Raw genomic sequence first — 19,021 nt, forward strand, 5'->3', positions numbered from 1 at the left:
GCTGCCAGATTATATATATTCGATGTGAATTACGCTTGAGCATTTATAATTGATTATGATATTCTGTAATGGCATATTCTCAAGCATGAATGGCATATTGCAAAGCATGAATGGCATATTGTGAGCATGAATGGCATATGTGGAGCATGATTGACATATCTATACATACGTATATATGTTCATTTTCTGGGAAGTATACAGGTTTTACGGCGAGGGGTTAGAATGTGTTTTGCTAAAGAGTTTTCAAAGAACTTTGTTTTTGCCCACTCACGCTTTTGTTTTTGCGCCCCTCCAGGTTCTAGTGGTCTAGCAAGTTCGGTGGTCTATCCCAGAGGGCGTCCCGGCATTTCTGACAGACACTCACCATTGTAGGGTCACCTTCGGGTGTACATATGTCGTAACTTTCCTTTTTCGACTGCTGTAGACTTGCTCTGAATTGTGTCTCACATACACTAGTACTTTGTATGCTATTAGGTTTTTAATTATTCGTACTTTTATATTACTATACCTTTAGCTTCCGCACGCGCACATGGCTACGTCACCTTCGCGTGACGGCCAGCATGCCCTGATCTCGGTCGGGGTGTGTCATAAGCAGTGGGCAAGATAATAAATGTGTTGGGGCCAAAAATCTCATGTGCAAGCCCAATCGCACCTCAAAGCCTGATTGCCATAAAAATACCTCGAGTCAAGCTTAAATACATGCAAAGTTGCAAAATCGAGAAGGAAAAATATTTACACTCATGCAATGTTAATAAAATAATAATTTATGGGTTGAACATTTGTATAATTGCCCAAAGTCCATGCACATTTGTCATGCCAACGACTGAAAATTTTGAAACAAGTCCCTCACCCTATTTCATATGCGAAAAGGAAAACAAAATGAAAAACTCAAGACGAGAGAAGGGGGAGTGAACGATCGAGAAAGAGATGCAGAAAGGAAGAGGATGTGGATCAGAGGCACGATAGGTGAAAAAGACAGAAGATTTTACGCAAGAATTTTGTTTTAATTTAATCACTTTGCAAAATTATTGGTTTTTTGATGTAACAACAATTATTTAAGTTGACAGTTTAATCTACTATAAGATTAATTTGATAGCTCGTATAAAAAGGAGCTTACAATCTTCAAAATAAAGACTTTATAAGAGCGGTTTTGAATCTATAAAATATCACTAGACTAGAATAGAGTGATTCAAACACTAAACAAAGGTACCTTGCGAATTTTTTTCTTTCTTTTTCATTTTCCATTTTGGCCGCAACAAAATAGAATTCATTTGGGGCATAATATTCAGTTATTCACACAAAATAACCCTATCTTTATGTTTATATTTACATTGCAAACCCAGTGCGATCTGTTTCGATCATTTGTATTTATATTTATATTTATATTTACACAATTTATAAATATTTATATTTATAGTTATTCACACAAAACACAAAATAACCCTATATTTATATTTACACAATTTGCAAAGCCAGTGCGATCTGTTTCGATCATTGAACCCTAAACTCCACCGGTTCCTCTGCCATTCCCACTGATCTCTTGGATACTGTTTGTTTCATCAGTTTGATACCGGACAAAAATGACTTACGCATCTCGTATCATCCACCACTCCAAAAAGGTGCGCCTCAATTTTCACCATTTCTCCCTTCTCTCGTGAACTTAGTGCTATTTTTTGCTCTTTTTTGTGTGTTAATTGTCAGAAGTTTGTTTAGGCATTGATATTCTGGGTTTAGAGCTTGTTTGGTTAATGGGATTGTGGCCAAGCACTTGTTTTTACTGTTTAAATTCCACAAATCTTGAATCTCAGCCTTCTTTTGTATTGAATTTACCGCCGTTAATTCGCTTGAATATTTGTAGTCACCAACTGGGGTAGTGATTGGATGAATCTGTTTATACTTCACCATGCTATTTCTTTATTTTTCGGGTTATTCGAAGTTCGGTAGCAAGTAGGAAATGTAATTTAATTTATTTTCTTATGAGCTTCTGTTTGATTGTTGAAGCTAGGTGTGTGCATATAAATGGAGTTAGTGTAAATTCCAGAATTAATTCTAAATTGGGTAATTTAGGATTACTATGTCCAGGGTGTTTTTAATTTGAATTTCACTAGTTTTGAAATTGTAGGCAGAGAGCATCATGCTTTTGTAAATTCTAGTTTTTCACTGTATATTGTCGACATAAGTTTTTGACTTTGGCTTAAAAGTTACCATGAGCCCATGACCTGTAAAATCTAGTTTTTCGCTGTGTATTGTCGACATAAGTTTTTGAATTTGGCTTAAAAGTTACCATGAGCCGATGACCAAATGTTGATTGCAAGCTTACGTTGCCCAGATAACATAGGCAATTATATAAATATGCTCTTGTCTTTTGTTTTGTTATTCTATTCTTTTTGGTACTTTATATCATTGATTTAGGTATATTTCAAGCATTAATCAGTGAAGCTGATGGTTTCTATGTTATCACGACGTTTCTTTACATATAATTTTGTACTATATTTGTGTTCACTGCAGTTACGGAATGCTCCCAACTTACTACGGCAAGAGCAAGCACTCTTGGTTCGTTGGTTTTCACATGATGTTCAACCCTCTAGTGGTAAATTAAATGGAATGCCTTTTTTGTGTTGTGTGTGTGTGTGTGTGTGTCAAGAACTATTTTTTCCTTTCCATCTGTTATGCTAATGTTGCATATCATTGAAACAGAAGTTGCTATTCCAGATAAATTATGCTAGTTAATCCAATTGATGATGTCTATATGTTTTTTCATGAATAAGTCCTTCGGACCTGATGATTAGATATTAGAGGATTAAATACAGAGATGTTGTAAATATGAGATTGAAACTGGTCTTTTGTTATCTATTTATGTTGGTTTTCCGTGTGAAATTGAAAACTGGTTGACCTGATGACTTGACTCCTTGTACTTAACATATATATGTGTATTCATTTGGACAATACTATGTACAGTTATTTTCAATTACATTTCCTTATCATGCTTCACATACTAACCTTGTCAATATGGGACTAAAAAAATAATGATATTTTTGAGTCTTTAATTGATATGTATAAGTAATAAATTGGTACTAAATTAAACTTTTTGATGACATGTTATATGATTTGCAAATTTGGTCTAAAAATTTGGTTAACGCATTACTCTTTGTGAAAGATTAGGAACAAATGTTAAAAAATAACAACCAACATAGCTACTAGCTATTAATTAAAAATAAATTAACAACCAAACAAAAATTCATAAAAATTGAAAAGAATAAACATGCACTTAGCATTTCGAACTTAGGACCTCTCGTTAATTTTAAACAACAAAAACCATTGATTCTAATTAAACTTCTTGATTATTTAGCCAAATTTTATATATTTATACTCTTATGAAACGAAATTTGTAAAAATTGAAAATTTGATGAGTTAACTAAGACTGTTCTTAAGCTGGAGTCCAGGGTTTTACTAGTACTGATTTTGTTAAAGGTATCTTGTTGTACAATGTGTGACACAAGATCTGTGGCATCAGTTGAATGCAACAAGACACTTGGGTTTTTAATTATGCACTTAAGTGCTTCTGAAAATTTGTTTAGCTGATTTAACAATCAATTCTTGTTTCAGATATATTGAAGGTTCATCGCCACAGTTATGTGCCTTCAGAAAGAGCAAGCGGTTCTAGGTCTTTCAGCAGTAGCACTGTAAGTTAAACTGGTTTTTATCATGTTAATAGGAGAAATATTATAAAATGTCCCATCTTTGGAGTATTTCTGTTCAAAGTTTTAGTGGTCTTTCTTTGCTTCTTCCTTTTTTTTTTTTTAATATCTTGTCACACACTTTTAAAGGAATTGTCACTAGTGAACTTTGTATCAATTATAGCGCTGTCACCTGTCATGTTTTGCAGAAATCAGTGTCAGGTACATTTACCAGGGATATCCCAATGACAAGGAAACTAGGAAGTTCAATTTCTGGATCGGTATTCAACAAACAGCTTTCATGGTATGCTGTGCTAGATTTTGTTACTTTGTCTGTGTGTATGTGTGTACAACTCTTGTTTGATACATCTATTTTTCCCTATATCAGTATTCAGGCACAGTTGAGCAGAGGCTTGTCATCTGATGCAGGTATGCCTCTTGGTGTTTTGCATCTCGATAATTTCTTTTTGTATTTTTATGTCCTTGAGTGCACATTGGCTTCCTCTCCGAGTAGGCTAGTATGATGATGGACTTCATGTTGCTATAAGAGCTTGCTTCAATGATACAAGTTTACAGCATAGAACTATAACAAGTTTACTATGGGTTCATAGATTTCTCAAACTCATCCGTGCTAGAAATTGGAAGTGTAATATTGTGATCAATCACTGTGGCCTTGTAGTTTCTATTTTTTTTCATTTCATAACTCTATTTGGATATTTTTACGGTTGAGGGTGGGTACTAGTCATTAATCTCCTAAGAATGATTTCTGTATTATATTTTTTTGATCCCTGCTGCTTTAATTCATAGAGAAATAGTTTTCTTAATGTGATACCATGATTTATTGTGAATATATTATTTCACTAGTTTTGGTCATTGAAGTGATTTGCATCCCTTTTTGAAGTGTGATCTTCTTTATTTTGAACTCTTCCGTTGATTTGGTAATCCTCAAACATGTTATTTAGAGTTATATGATCATCTAACTCGTCAAGAATCATGTCCACTTCAGGCCTCCCTCCACACCAAGAAATTGGGATGCCTTCTCTTTCACCCACTATGTCTGAGGTATGTACTGTTTCAAAGCTTATTGGATTATCATACCTTTGAAAATTTACTGCTCCATTCTAAGTCATCATTTTTTTTCATTTGTAGGGTAATATTGCTAGGTGGCTGAAGAAAGAGGGTGATAAAGTTTCTCCTGGTGAAGTTCTCTGTGAAGTTGAAACTGTAAGTTCTCTGTACTTTACATCCACTTACCTGTTAGCTCTGTTGAATGAGTAAAATGAACTTCTGTTATTGTTACGTGCTTCTTTTTATGATAGAAGCCTGACATGTACCTCATCCAATGACCTGTTAAGGATAAAGCTACAGTGGAGATGGAATGCATGGAAGATGGTTATCTTGCCAAGATTCTACAACCAGATGGCACCCAAGGGATCAAAGTTGGAGAGGTATTGATTCTAGTTAACTGTTATGGGGCTTGGGTAGATTTATAATTCACCTTTCCTTTGCTTGTGGTTGGTGGTGTTGGACTGATTAATAACGGGGATAAATTAGATTGAATAGAAAGAAACATCTTGATATAATATGAGTACTTGCTAATGGTTTTGGCACATAGGTGATTGCAATAACTGTTGAAGAGGAGGATGATATTGCAAAATTTAAAGATTATACACCATCGGCATCTGGTGCCAGTGCTCCTGCAGCTAAAGAGGCTTCTGAGCCTACCCCACCCAAAAAAGAGGTGGTTGCAGAACCAGTTCCAGAGCCAAAGGTTTCAAAGCCCAGTGCAGCTCCTGCTGCTACCCCTTCTGGAGATCGCATATTCGCAAGTCCTTTGGCAAGAAGTTTGGCTGAAGAGCACAAGGTATGCCATGCAGAATTCTATGGCTGAATTATTATCATTTGATGGTAGAAAACACTTACCATCATGCGCCATTTCTGACTTCTGTGTTTTCTAGGTTCCCCTCTCAAGTATCAAAGGAACAGGTCCTGATGGAAGCATTGTGAAGGCTGATGTTGAAGAGTATTTGGGTATCAATCTCATTACCCAAAACTCGTGTTAATACTTTTGTTATTCTTTGCTATGTTAGTATTTATTTTTTTGTTGATTTCGTCTTGGACCTTTGTCTACCATTTTTCTTCTGGTAAAAAAGGCCAATCCAGCTGATGGTCAGAAATTGTGTTTGATCTTTTGCTTTTGTTTTCTCATGATTATGTAGCTTCTCATGGGAAGGAAGCTCCTAAAGCTAAGGGTGCAGCACCTGCAGCCTTAGATTATACCGATATCCCCCATTCTCAGATACGGAAGGTAATATTAGAAGCAATGATTGTACATGTTTTATGTCATAATTAATTGAGAGGATGCAATGTAAATTTTTTCCAAGTAATATCTAGGCTGATATCTTCTGTTTGTTTTGTGTTAGAGAGATTTGCATTTGTAAATTATATCAATTCAGTCCTCACTACTTGCTTATTTCTTTGGTGCACCTGAAGTACTGTCTCTGAAAATTTTAAATACGTTTATTTGGTTTGGTTCACTTACGCTTTTCAAGTACTTTTCATCAATTAATTGTTTAATCTCTGTTGTGAACTTTACTTTATTCTTTCTAAAGCTATATCTGGTATGATTTTTGCAGATCACAGCTTCAAGATTATTATTCTCAAAGCAAACAATTCCTCATTATTATTTGACGGTAGATACATGCGTCGATAGACTCATGGAGTGAGTATAAGTTTCTTAAACATTTTAAAATTGAACTAACTGCATAACTTTGGATATGTTTAACTCTTGTTTATCTGCAGTTTGAGAGGCCAACTCAATGCGTTACAAGAGGCATCAGGTGGGAAGCGGATATCTGTTAATGATCTCGTAATTAAGGTACAAGATTCTTCCTTCACTGAAATTTTTGAGCGGCCAATTATGGTACAAATTTCCCCCCATGGTAAGACCAATGGAAGTGATGAGGTGCTTAAGTGCAGAATGGGATAACGGGTTCTTTTGATCTCTAGAGTTATCAGATGAAATCTCACGATTATCAGAATGACTTTTAGTCTATCATAAAAGGTGCCTCGAGGGGGAGACTGTATTCTAGAGATAACTAGAACCTTGTTAAGTTATGAGAGTTCTTGTAAGAGAAAATAAAAATCAAGTATACTGGAGGTATATGGTACCTTTCTGACTGTATATTCACTCCAATGTAACTATTATTGCAGGCTGCTGCTTTGGCTCTTCAAAAGGTTCCTCAATGCAATAGTTCATGGACAGATGACTACATCCGCCAGTGAGTTTATATACAAACATTTATAATTAGGTTTCCATGTTCCACCTGAAGTAAGTTGTAACATTCCTTTACGGTTTCTATTCTCAGGTTTCACAACGTGAACATTAATGTTGCTGTGCAGACAGAAAATGGACTGTTTGTACCCGTCATTAGGGTGAGTGATTGGCTTGGTCCATATTGTTGAATCACTTAGTTATAACAGCAATTTGCCTGAATCTACATTGTTAAATTCGTAGGACGCGAACAAGAAGGGACTATCCAGCATAGCCGAGGAGGTCAGGCAGCTGGCCCAAAAAGCCAAAGAAAACAGCCTAAAGCCAGAAGATTACGAGGTTGATAAAATTTGTCCTTTGTTGTCACCACTGCAGGTATATGATAGCCTTGTGGTCTTAACCTAAATTTGGTTTATTCTTTTTGCAGGAAGGCACATTTACGGTGACAAATTTGGGAGGTCCATTCGGCATCAAACAATTTTGTGCCATTATTAACCCTCCTCAATCAGGCATTCTTGCAGTTGGATCAGGTAAGATTGGGACTTCAATCACGTTTCTTTGGGCCAAAGTTGTCTTTATGTTTATTCTGTGTTTTTTTTTTTCTGAGCAGCCGAGAAGAGGGTAGTACCTAGTTCCGGGCCCGAACTATACAAGTTTGCTTCCTACATGTCGGTAACGCTAAGCTGTGATCATCGTGTTATCGATGGTATGTCCATCTCTAATTTCTGTTTGGAATTGAAAATCTGAATCGTTAAAGACAAAATAACAGCGCAAATTTCTCTTGTATAGGTGCAATTGGTGCGGAATGGCTAAGGGCATTCAAAGGCTACGTTGAGAATCCTGAGTCAATGTTGCTCTAAGTAGACGGTTTTCGATCTTGGCCTCAAATAATTTTGTTTTCTTTCCCGTGTGATTTGTCAAGACAAGGGGCTTGAATGATAGTACCCCAGCTGTTCTTCCCAATCATCGACTCGGGCTTTTGGCATAGCTTTTGAAATAAAAGGGGTTGATAATTTCAGGCATCGGATTTCGGATGAAATTTTTCCGTTGAGTCTATGTTACTAATAAGAAGTTTGACTCTAACCCCTAAATCTTGTTTTTTCTCAGACTATTGTCAATATTTGCAAGTTTTAGGTGTGGTTTTTTACCGATGGCATGAAAAAACTCTGCATCTTTTTGCGAGCTACGATAAGGCAGTCGCAAGTGTACCTCAACTCTCAAACAGGTGAAGAAAAATGGACGGCACCCACGTCCAATACAATGCAAAAGCAAGACACAAATCTATATGGAGGGAACACCGCAAGCATATGACAATTCCAGCATCAGCGCTTTAGCAATTGTGTTGGAGTTTATCAAACTAGTTCATAAAAATCTGTTACTATGAACCAATTTGACAAAGACTTGCATGCATTTCATAATTTGTAGACCAAACTCAATTTCTGTCTCTGTTTCAATTTCTACAAGTACGTTATCCGCCATCACCGAAAGACCATACAAAACATTACATTCCCTATCAAATTATATTAACTTCCTAAACATCCTCAAAATATGGGTGCCCTACATCACTCATCAAGTATTACTCAAATCGATATTCAGCGCAACAGCATTTCTACCCTAAGAGTGCCTAACTCCAGACCTTCACTCGTCTGCAAACTCATAACAGAACATTCTACAATGCAAAAATGCCCATGACTGCAATCGTAGCACGCACCCTCTCTCACTTAAGCATCAGTTTCCGCATGAAAGAAAGAAGTATCGAACAATCATCAAACAAACGATAACCAACCTCCTAAAAACCCCATTAGTAATGTGTTGTCAACTCACATATCCCTTGACAATGTTAAAGTCACAAGTCAACAGGCTTACAATGAAACAGAGAAGGAACTAACTCTTTATACGAAAGATAACAACATCAAATGAAAACACGTCCACGACACCAACAGCCACAGAAAAGAAGATCACCAACAAGCATTGCACATGACATGTTTAAACTATTAAAGACCGCAAATTTAAAGAATTACTGATATACAATGAATACCCACGAGTCTAAATGCATCCCAATTATTCGTTATGAGGACAAGTCGACGAATTACGGTAGAATTCTTAACGAAAACTCCGGTGCTCACCTACTTGTAATTCAATAATCAATTCCATTTAAAATTACCAGACACAGCAACACCATCTTCATCATGCATTGCCCAAATATTTTCTGTTTATCATCGTCTCCGATTCCTAATGGGACTATCAAAATTGCCGAAAACTAACCAAACTGAAGGAAAAAAAAAAAAAAAAAGCCAACAATACCACCACTCACATCAAAAGCAACCTGCCATGATTATATCGGCACGTATCGTTTGGCAGCCTGCCTTGCCGTGACGGCAACGCCAACAAGGACTCCTCCAACGGCTCCGGCCACCGCAGCCGACCTCACGCCCTTTGCAGCTCGGTAAATCGCTCCAGTGCCCAGTCCCGCCGCAACGCTATTCCAAACATCGTCGGTATCTCTGACCGCTTGAATCCCACTCTCCATACCCGCATAGATCAGCCCGATCACGCCCAGCCGGTTTCCCCAAACACGACCCGTGTGGCCAGAGGAGTTGAGAACCCTATTGATCCTGAGCTTGGTAGTGTCTCCAGATTCGAACGATCGAACGCCGGAAACGAGACCGGCGCCGCCGCCTCCAATAGCGCCGCCGAGGTAGGAGCAGCCGGTGTAGAAGGTGAGATTCTCGCCCCAGGAGCGACGCTGACGTTTAGCCTCTTCGACGAAGAGGAACTCCGGAGAGGTAGGGAGCTGGTAGAGGTTTCGCATGGGGACCTGTAGGTCCTGGTAGGGGTTGTAGAGGCGGGCCTTGGACGAGTCAGAGTTGGGGTCGTGATCGGTAGGGGACATGTGATGCGCCATGGCGGAGAGAGAGAGAGAGAGATTGGGAAGAGGAGGAGGAATTTAGGGTTGGGCGGCGGTTAGGGTTTGGTAGTAGCCTTCGCGGGGGGGGGTGAGAGGGAGAGAGAGAGAGAGAGAGAGGACCTTTGACGTGTTGGCCAAATTAAACCAAAAATAAAAATAAAAAAGAAAAGGAGAAAGAAAGAATCGACGAGGTCGGTGGTGTGGTGGCTTCTGGTGAAAATTGGAATAAGAGGAAAAACATGTGTGATTATATATACTCGGGTGGTACTGTTTTAGAGCAGTAAGATGGCGAAAATGCCCTCTAAAAAATTATTTCTCAATGTTTTCTACCTGATTCTTTACAGTAAAAATTCGGTTGTGCCCTTTGTGTCCACGCGTCCGCCATCGCCTGTTTTCTTCGTGCGTCGAGTGGCTTTGCTCACCGTTGCCCTTTTAGGCTACCCACGTGTCGATCATCGTCGAAGGCTCTGCTTCCAATTCTTCTCGACATTTCCTTCCGTTTCCACTTCTCTCTCTCACTCCGTAGTCTTCTCTCCTCTCATCTATCACTCTTCCTCTGACTCTCCTTCCCTGCTGAAAGAACCATGATCTTTCATGTTCCCCTCTTCTATTCATTCGGGTAATTTTCCAGTACACTTTTCCATTTGCTTCCCACACTAATCTCACCCTGAAACCAACAAATCCCAAAAACCCTCAAGCCATCCAACAAATTGAAAAAACACCATCTTTGCTTAAAATTTTGAATTTTTCTAGGAAATTCTCGCCTATCCGTGAAATTTTCTTGGTGGGTTTCGTTCTCAGGTCCCGTATGTAAAAGGGTTTTGGCTTTGGTAGCAGATGAAGATCGGTGACAATGATCGAAGTTCGTCGCCGTGTGGGTGATCCCAATGGCACTGGTTTTCAATTCTGGTGATTTCTATGGTTTTGTGTTGCGTAATATTTGGGGATTTGGTTTGGGTCTGTGGGTAAACAATACTCAGGTTAAATTTGGTTCCCTTTTTTTTCCCAATTTTGTTTCACAGCATGATTTTTTGATCCTTTACTTTATAGTTCTTAAGAAATGTTAGAATCTTTATTTGTTTTGAATTTATTTTTTTATATTTTATTTTCAAGCCTTGAATTTGTTTTTAATTTCTCTGTTAATAAATAAGTTTGAGGATGAAATTTATTCTCTCTTAACATTATTTGACTGCAAATTCTAGGTTCCAATTCTTAATTAAGGGGGATGATGCAAAACCCAGAATTTCTTCGTAAGTTGACTTCTGCTTAGACTATACAGGTATATTTATTCTAGGTGCCTAAGGTTTTGAGTTTTGAAGTTTGTGTTTGACTAATTAACCATTGAGATAGCCGTTATATATGACACCACCAAGATTCTCAATTCTTAGTCTTTCATATTTACAATTTGGTTTGTGGTCTTTGGACATCTCTGCTGCTCTACCCATTACCAAGCACAGCTCGACAATCCCCAGCATTAGCAACCATCAGGGTCCTGCAAAAATTACAAAGTATGTAAGACTAAGACATGAAACCTAATTAAGATTCACAACTTCTACATGCAAAGTATTTAGAAAGAAATTCCATACAAACTCAATGCTCATCAGTCAATTTCTTTCTCTCTTTCATAATTTAACTTTTGCTTCTTATTACCTTTGTTTTTTCTTTTCTATCTTGCAGATACTCTTTACTTTGCAGCAATCACTTCTGTCGCAACTGGTCGACAACAGTCACAGTCAACCCAGTAAGAAGTGACATAGATTTTTCTTTGATATGTTTGATAGATATAGCCCAAATTGATATTTCTCCCTTAGCTCCCTGCGAAATCCATGTTGATTATATGGATTAATTATGCAACTTGATTGAAGTTTGATGTAATTTCATATTGTTAAACCCCTTTAAATGGATGAGAAAATATTGTTAAACCCCTCAAACTTTATTTGAGCTGTACTTTCAATTTAATTTCATATCAGTGAGACAATATAATTTTGTTTGAAAGGTTGGAAAAAGCTAATAACTCTTGGCAAAATGTCTTTATGCAGATCACAGACAAGCAAACATTATCAAATCTATGTGTATGAGTTGCAAAGGTACGTGTGGAAAATAATAGGTGACCTCTTTATTCTATATATTTCTAACGTTTATTTTTTATTTTTCCAAAATCCATGCTGCGCAATTTATGTTTCTCTTTCTTTAACATTTTTTTTGCTTCGGTTTTGCTCACTAAATAATTTGATTGACACCTACTTTTTAGAATTAGAATAGAATATGGTTATAATTATCTGCAATTGTGGGGTAGTTGGCAAAACTCAAGACCCTTTTATGCCTGTTTGAAGGAACAAACAGAGGTTGTAAACCCCTGCCTTGCTCATACATGTTTTACTCTTTCATTGGCATTTAATTTATTTTCCTGTTTTGGTTTAGGCTTTTAGTTTGGTTTGATTTGTTGTTAACTATGTTAATCTGGTAAGAATTACATTTTTCTAATGGCTTGGATTTAGGATTTCATTATAATTTCTTCTTTTTCAACATAATGGTTAATCTGGATAAGGAGGTAGTTTGCATTCAGGTGAGGTGGGGCAGACTTTTTTGAGAAAGAACCTCTTGGTGGTGTCCCCTGGAGGACAAAATAGTACTATTTAGTGACCAGGAGCTGAGAGCCCAATTTCATTACAATTTCTTCTTTTTCAACGTAATGGTTATCGAATTAATTGTTTTTCCTTTAAGGGCACCAACAGCAGGCTAGACTCATACCTTTCCATTTTTTTTCTTCCAAATTCCTTTTCTACATTGAATCTTATTTTCAAATTTGTTTTATATTTTTGCTCGAAATTCACAAGTGCAGTGTTTTCTATTTGTTAAAGGCATAATAGTATATCCATTCAGTTTAATTTCATTTTAACTCGGTGGTGGTTTACACAGTTTTCAGCATTTTCCACATAGGTTCTGATTTTAATTGTTTGCTAAAACCTAAAGATTGTTAAAACTAATGACAGGCGATTACTATATATTGTTCATATCAAGGATGGAGACATTTTTAGATTACCCTAAAATATAGCTAGGAAACATCTGTTCTTTTTCATTACGGCAGACATTGATGCCCTACAGTGTTGACTTTCTTTAATGCTTCCTCTGGATTCTACAGTTTCTTTTTAAAGTTTATTTGGTTGCTGGGAAAAAAACTCAGAAATGAAGGGCTTTAGAGTTTGATCATTTGTGCCTCAAATTTGGTACTGTTTCTTTCCCCTATATAATTTTGATTGGTAATATAGATTTTCATCATAAATTATTGTATTCTTTTGCAAAGTTGTTCATGTTTTACACCTCTTTTAACTTTAACACCATTTCACCTGAGAACTCAACTTCAATTAGAGAAAGAGGAAGAGGAGCATAGAAGTATGTCCACTACTCCTCTGTTTCATTGGTAATATCTCCAAACCCAATTCTCAGTTTTTAGGTTATTTTCACATCAATTAATTTTGCCTGTAATGTTAAGGCATGCTATTCTAAGGAATTTTTCGCACACAATTTTTTTTTTTTTTTCGGTCAAATAAATAGATATGGGTCTTCAACAAGTTATTTTTATGTATTATAGTTCATTATTTCACAACTATAATTTTTCAGTATTAATGGTAAAGCGTAATTTCAGATTGCATGTCTGAAAGTTTAGCCTTTTGTTTACAATTTGAATTGCATGTCTCAAAATTTATAGTATTTTCTTTAATTGCCAACTTAGAGCTCAGAGAAAGAGGTAGCAGCCATTGAAGTAACGAGTTCAAATATGAGTTCATATCTGAGTTCAAATCCTATTTTTGAGCCCTTTGTTTCATCGGTAATCAGGTAAAGCTCAAATATTTCGAACATGTTTAATTTTGGATTAGTCTCTACATCTACACGCGTACAAAGAACAAATATTCACTGGTCCTTTACAATGACGATTCAATGGTTATGAATTAGTGTAATTCATGGATATAATGGATATATGGACGACGACAACAACAACAAAGGATATATTGACAAAGGGATAAATTGAAATATGCAGGAAATTGTTTCTCTATAACACATTGTGAGTCGAGGAATCTCTTTCTTTTGAGTTGGCCATGTTGGAGTGTATTTTTACTAACTTGGTACGCTATATCACATTCAGAGAACTCTTTTACATATCATTTTGTATTGTGTTTGGTAAATATATAATATTTGTTGGAGTATTTTGTATATAGTTGAGTCACATGAAATTCAAGATTCCAGTTGGTATATCATTTGACGCTTATCATCATCTGATCTTTGGCATATATAATCCGTGTGGTTGCTTAACAAAATCTGTTTGAATAATCTCCATTAAATGACTTCTGTGTTTGTGACCTTTTACTCAAACTTTATATATTTTCTCCTCTCTAATTTGTGTTTTTTGCTTTGTCAGAAGATTATTTTTGTATAAAATATAAATGTTAGAAACATTCTACCCATTGTTTAGTTTCTTTGACTAATTTTGTAGTGTTAGTTCTACACCGTTCCAGTTTGGCTTTGATTGGATAAATAATAGCATTGTTTATGCTAATTTGCCAATTTCCTCATATTTTTAAGTTATCTCGAAGCCGGATTCTGGGCCCTTTATTCAGCGTTTTGAAGACGTTACAATTTCTAAACCCCCGCAGCATCGCGCATGCAACCTTTCTAGTATGAACGATTCTTAAATTCGTTTTTATAAGTAACTTATTATTATTAGATGGTGATTATCATCGTCAATTGTAGTTGGTCAGCAAAATAATTACCGGAAAGTTAAACCTCTTTATTTGTTTTGCATAAATAGAGTTTATTACACATTTTCCTCATGAACTCTAGTGTTTGTTCCACTTTGGTTCTCAAACTTTTTTTTTTCCATTGCTTCCTTACAAGTATATTTTTCTTTTTAAACATATAAAGTTGTAGTGCACAATAACATTTTTAGATGTCAATAGTATCACCCTTTGCCTAGTAGAGTTTCTCATTGTGTCAAATAGACAATGGTGACGTCAGTTACAAAAGTTGAAAGAACTAGTGACAGGTAGTAGATTTTCTTTTGTTCAAGTGGACCCCAATGTCAACTATTTTAAGATTGATTTTTTCACACCAACACCAAACTATCACAGCTTTTGCTTGTTGGAGATATGTCAACAATATGTGATAAAAATAAATAATAAATGCGAACAACTAATTAACAGTGTATGAACAATGAAATAATATTAAACAGAAATATTGAAGATCAAGGCTTGCGTACCGCAATGTCCTTGAAACATAAATTTCGTCCATACTCTGTGCTTGTAGTTCTACGGATGTCTGCTTCATCAGGATTCAATGATCAATTCAGAATTCCAGAATCGAAAAACTTGACTTTTGGCGAATTTCTATGTGGTTCTCTCAAATGATGTTTTGGATTGTAGAAGAAGAATTGTATTTTTTGTGTTCTAAATGTCATGTAGATGGATTTATATATAGTAGTTGTATGCCTGTTCGCAACAGGTATGAGAATGGGATGTGTCTGTTAGGAGACATCTTCTCCAGAGGGGTGCTTTGCTTTGCGTTCTTTCATCACTCTTCAAACTTCACATGAAGGGATGAGTATGTTTATGATAGGAGCATATTTATGCGACTTTGTTAGCATATTTCCTTGTATTTACTCAGTTAGTTTCTATTTATTAGAGTATTTTAAGCCATTTTCGTGTGTTTATAAGCCCATATGGCAAAGTTGGCAATAAAAGGTAATTTTGAGCATTTTAAAGCAGTTTTGGGCTTGGAATGAATAACACATGCATGGAGCGAGGTGGATGTGGTGTGATACAAAATAGCACACAAACTTAAACCCTTTATATGTAGTTGTAGTATGAATAAGTAGGGATCGTTATAGGTCGGGGATTAGAAGGGATGCTAATCTACACACTTTTAAGCTCTAAAACACTAAACTAGATTCAAAAACAGAAAGCTAGACTCTAATGACTCAAAATAGAAACTAAGGGTAACACTAAACTAGATTCAAAAACAGAAAGCTAGACTCTAATGACTCAAAATAGAAACTAAGGGTGATTTTGGATGAATTCTAACTTAACTTTGACTTAAAACACTAAAAGAAATAGATTTAAACAGGTCCTAGCTAAGTAAACACGATATTATAGGGGAATTGGTTTTTGACGAATTTAAAACTTGAAAAAGCAAATTACTGAAACTAAATAAAGGGTACGAATTTGGAGTGAATTGATGGGTGATAGATTAGCTAGAAGATTCTTCTCCCCGCATGACACATATGCATACAAATCGATTTCCAGTTATTATTCCTATAAACCATGAATGACAATGCCCTAAGTTAACCGTGAACTGCACAAATTAACCATCAGATTTTCCTAAATGCATTGAAATGGACTTAGCGACGCAATCAAATTATTCTTATCAAGTTCCCTATATGAACTGCATGTTGGAGATACATATCAAAGATCATTAAGTTCTATGAAAATCATAGTATTGACAAGACATTCGTAACTATGAACTGCATGATACTCCTATCATGGATTTACTTAATACAATCATGACTAGTGACTAACACTACTTATAAATATAAGTTCATAACGATTAGGTGAAATTCTCTTATATTTTAGCATCAAATTCATGCATTCAAACTAAATATGCATCCTTAATCAACATACAAGCATAAGTTATTAATCAAACAGATAAGTAAATCGCATTCATGTTTTACGAAACAATAACTGGAGGAAATCAATTCATATCACATATATGTTCATGGCTTCGAATTCACCTCTAGCTAAAAAGAAATTAGTTCCACATGTCCATCATAATTGAAAACCAAATTAAAATCAACATTGGACTAAAACTAAGGATAGAATACACCTAGAAACGTTCCAGCACTCCAATGGCAGATTGCACAATCATTACTCCTTCTCTCCTTCCTTCCTTGCTGCGGCACAAAGTATATGTTTCTAATTTTTCTCTTTAAGGCTCTCTGGTGTGTGGTGGTAGAATTATGCAACACAATGTGGTATTTATAGGGCTAGATGTGGCACAATTTCTGAAGGGAAAATGATTGCATGGCATAATTTGTAAAGGAGAAGGATAGCATAATCCTAGGAGGAAAGGGAATACAATAAACGGCAGATTTCTAGGTTTCTAGAAATGGTGGTGCGGCAGAGATTTTAGGATTGAGGATAGGGCTTTTAGAACCTGATATTTAGATGATTTAATGTGAAAATGAGTCCCCTTTGAAGCTGGAATTAAGGTAGGATAAGATTAGGTTAGGATAGATAAAGTTGAATAAGATAAGTTAGTTTGGATAATGTTTCCTTCTTCTTAGGTGATTTCTTATCTTCCAAGTCTTGATTTAACTCTTCCAGATGTTAAGCATATTCTTATTTTCTTTTGATCTTCAAAAACGTCCATCCACCTTGCTCCATGCATGTGATATCCATTCCAAGCCCAAAACTGTTCTAAAATGCTCCAAATTACCTTTTCTTGCCAACTTTGCCATTTGGACCTACAAACACACAAAAATGGCTTAAAACACTCTAATAAATAGAAACTAACTAAGTAAATGCAAAGAAATAGGCTAACAAAGTCACATAAATATGCTCCTATCAAGATGGATGTTTTTGAATATCAAAAGAGGCTAGGAATGTGCTTAACATATGTAAGAATTAATTCAAGACATTGAAGATAAGGAATCAGCTAAAAGGAAGGAACATTATCCAAACCAACCTTAACCTAATCTTATCCTACTTTAATTTCAGCGGTAAGGGGGAATCAATTTCACATTAAATCACCTAAATATCTGGTTCTAGAAGCCCTATCCTCTACCCTAGATTTGTGCCGCACCTTACCTTATCCTTTCCCCTAAGAATCTGCCGCAACCACCATCTCCTTATTCTCCCTGGTTTCTACCATGTAATTAAACTTTTCTTTGTGGGATTGGAGTGTGTAATCCGTCTCCAACACAACTTTGATGTGCCCTATCCTTGTCCTCCAAGGATTGGTGCTGTGAACCCTAGCCTATATATATACACATTTATGCTGCACAAAACCAGAGAGCCTAAAAGAGAAAATCAGAAAAATACACTTTGTGCTACAGCTTTACAAGGAAGGAAGGAGAAGAAGGACTTGTGCCATGACCTGCCATCCAAGGCCATTGGAGTGTTGGAGCGTTTCTGGGTTCTTTCTATCCTTAAGTTTAGCTCAATGTTTAAATTAGATTGGTTTTGTTTAATTGCAAACATGTGGAACTAATTTCGTTTTAGCTAGAGGTGAATTCAAAACCATGGACATATTTCCTCCAGTTATTGTTTTATAAATCATGAATGCGATTTACTTATTTGTTTGATTGATAACTTATTCTTGTATGTTGATTAAGGATGCATACTTAGTTTGCATGCATGAATTTGATGCTAAAATATAAGGGAATTTCACCTAATAGTTATGAACTTATATTTATAAGTAGTGGAAATCACTAGTCATGATTGTGTTAAGTAAATCCATGGCAGGAGTATCATGCAGTTCATAGTTACGAATGTCTTGTCAATGCTTATGATTTTCATAGAACTTAATGATCTTTAATATGTATCTCTATCATGCAATTCATATAGGGAACTTGATAAGAATAATTTGATTGCGACACTGAGTCCAATTCAATGAAATTAGGAAAATCTGAGGGTTTATTTGTGTAGTTTACAATTAATTTAGGGCATTGTCATTCATGGTTTATAGGAATAATAACTGAAAATCAATTTGTATGCATATGATTCATGTGTGGAGAAGAATCATCTAGCTAGCCTTTCACCTCTTAAGTCATCTTAATTTTGTGCAACCTTTACTTAGTTTTGCAACTTATTAGTTTTAAGTCAATTTTCGTCCAGGCAAACTCCCCTTTCATGTTTTGGGTCAATTTAGTTAGATTTTCGTCCAAATCACCCATTAGTGCTTGTTTTGAGTTATTTGAGTCAGTTTAGCTTAATTTTATGTTTTTGAGTCTAATTAGTGTAGATTAGCATCACTTCTAATTCCCAGCCTAAAACGATCCCTACTTTTATATACTACAACTATCAAAAAGAGGGTTTAATTTGTGTGTTAGTTTATATCACATCAGTTTATAAAATAATTAATTAATTAAATTCGAAATTAATTAAAAATAAT

The 19,021-nt window shown here is 35.8% G+C and overlaps 2 protein-coding genes and 1 long non-coding RNA gene across 5 annotated transcripts; 2 read left to right on the plus strand and 1 right to left on the minus strand.

The window, feature by feature from the left end:
• The first annotated feature begins 1,427 nt into the window (after nt 1–1,427).
• Nucleotides 1,428–8,397, plus strand: LOC137749572 (dihydrolipoyllysine-residue acetyltransferase component 3 of pyruvate dehydrogenase complex, mitochondrial-like). Its single transcript, XM_068489691.1, has 19 exons — nt 1,428–1,619; nt 2,509–2,590; nt 3,607–3,683; nt 3,887–3,981; nt 4,066–4,106; nt 4,684–4,739; nt 4,827–4,901; nt 5,033–5,125; nt 5,293–5,541; nt 5,636–5,708; nt 5,897–5,985; nt 6,314–6,399; nt 6,480–6,555; nt 6,891–6,958; nt 7,046–7,112; nt 7,195–7,290; nt 7,379–7,481; nt 7,562–7,657; nt 7,741–8,397. Exons 1-19 carry the CDS (start codon nt 1,581–1,583, stop codon nt 7,809–7,811), a joined length of 1,632 nt encoding a protein of 543 aa, XP_068345792.1. The 5' UTR covers nt 1,428–1,580; the 3' UTR covers nt 7,812–8,397.
• A 605-nt stretch (nt 8,398–9,002) lies between these two features.
• LOC137749574 (mitochondrial import inner membrane translocase subunit TIM23-2-like) lies at nt 9,003–9,962 on the minus strand. Its single transcript, XM_068489692.1, has one exon. It carries the CDS (start codon nt 9,854–9,856, stop codon nt 9,287–9,289), a length of 570 nt encoding a protein of 189 aa, XP_068345793.1. The 5' UTR covers nt 9,857–9,962; the 3' UTR covers nt 9,003–9,286.
• A 1,106-nt stretch (nt 9,963–11,068) lies between these two features.
• LOC137708355 (uncharacterized) lies at nt 11,069–14,096 on the plus strand. 3 transcript variants are annotated; one of them, XR_011064785.1, is made up of 4 exons: nt 11,069–11,600; nt 11,899–13,280; nt 13,593–13,696; nt 13,899–14,096. It is a non-coding gene; the product is annotated as an uncharacterized lncRNA (long non-coding RNA). The 3 variants fall into 3 exon arrangements; XR_011064784.1 differs by having other exon boundaries at nt 11,069–11,367; nt 11,537–11,600; nt 13,593–14,096; XR_011064783.1 differs by having other exon boundaries at nt 13,593–14,096.
• Nucleotides 14,097–19,021: the final 4,925 nt, after the last annotated feature.

The sequence above is a fragment of the Pyrus communis genome, chromosome 11, assembly GCF_963583255.1.
Source record: "Pyrus communis chromosome 11, drPyrComm1.1, whole genome shotgun sequence".
Classification (NCBI taxonomy): domain Eukaryota; kingdom Viridiplantae; phylum Streptophyta; class Magnoliopsida; order Rosales; family Rosaceae; genus Pyrus; species Pyrus communis.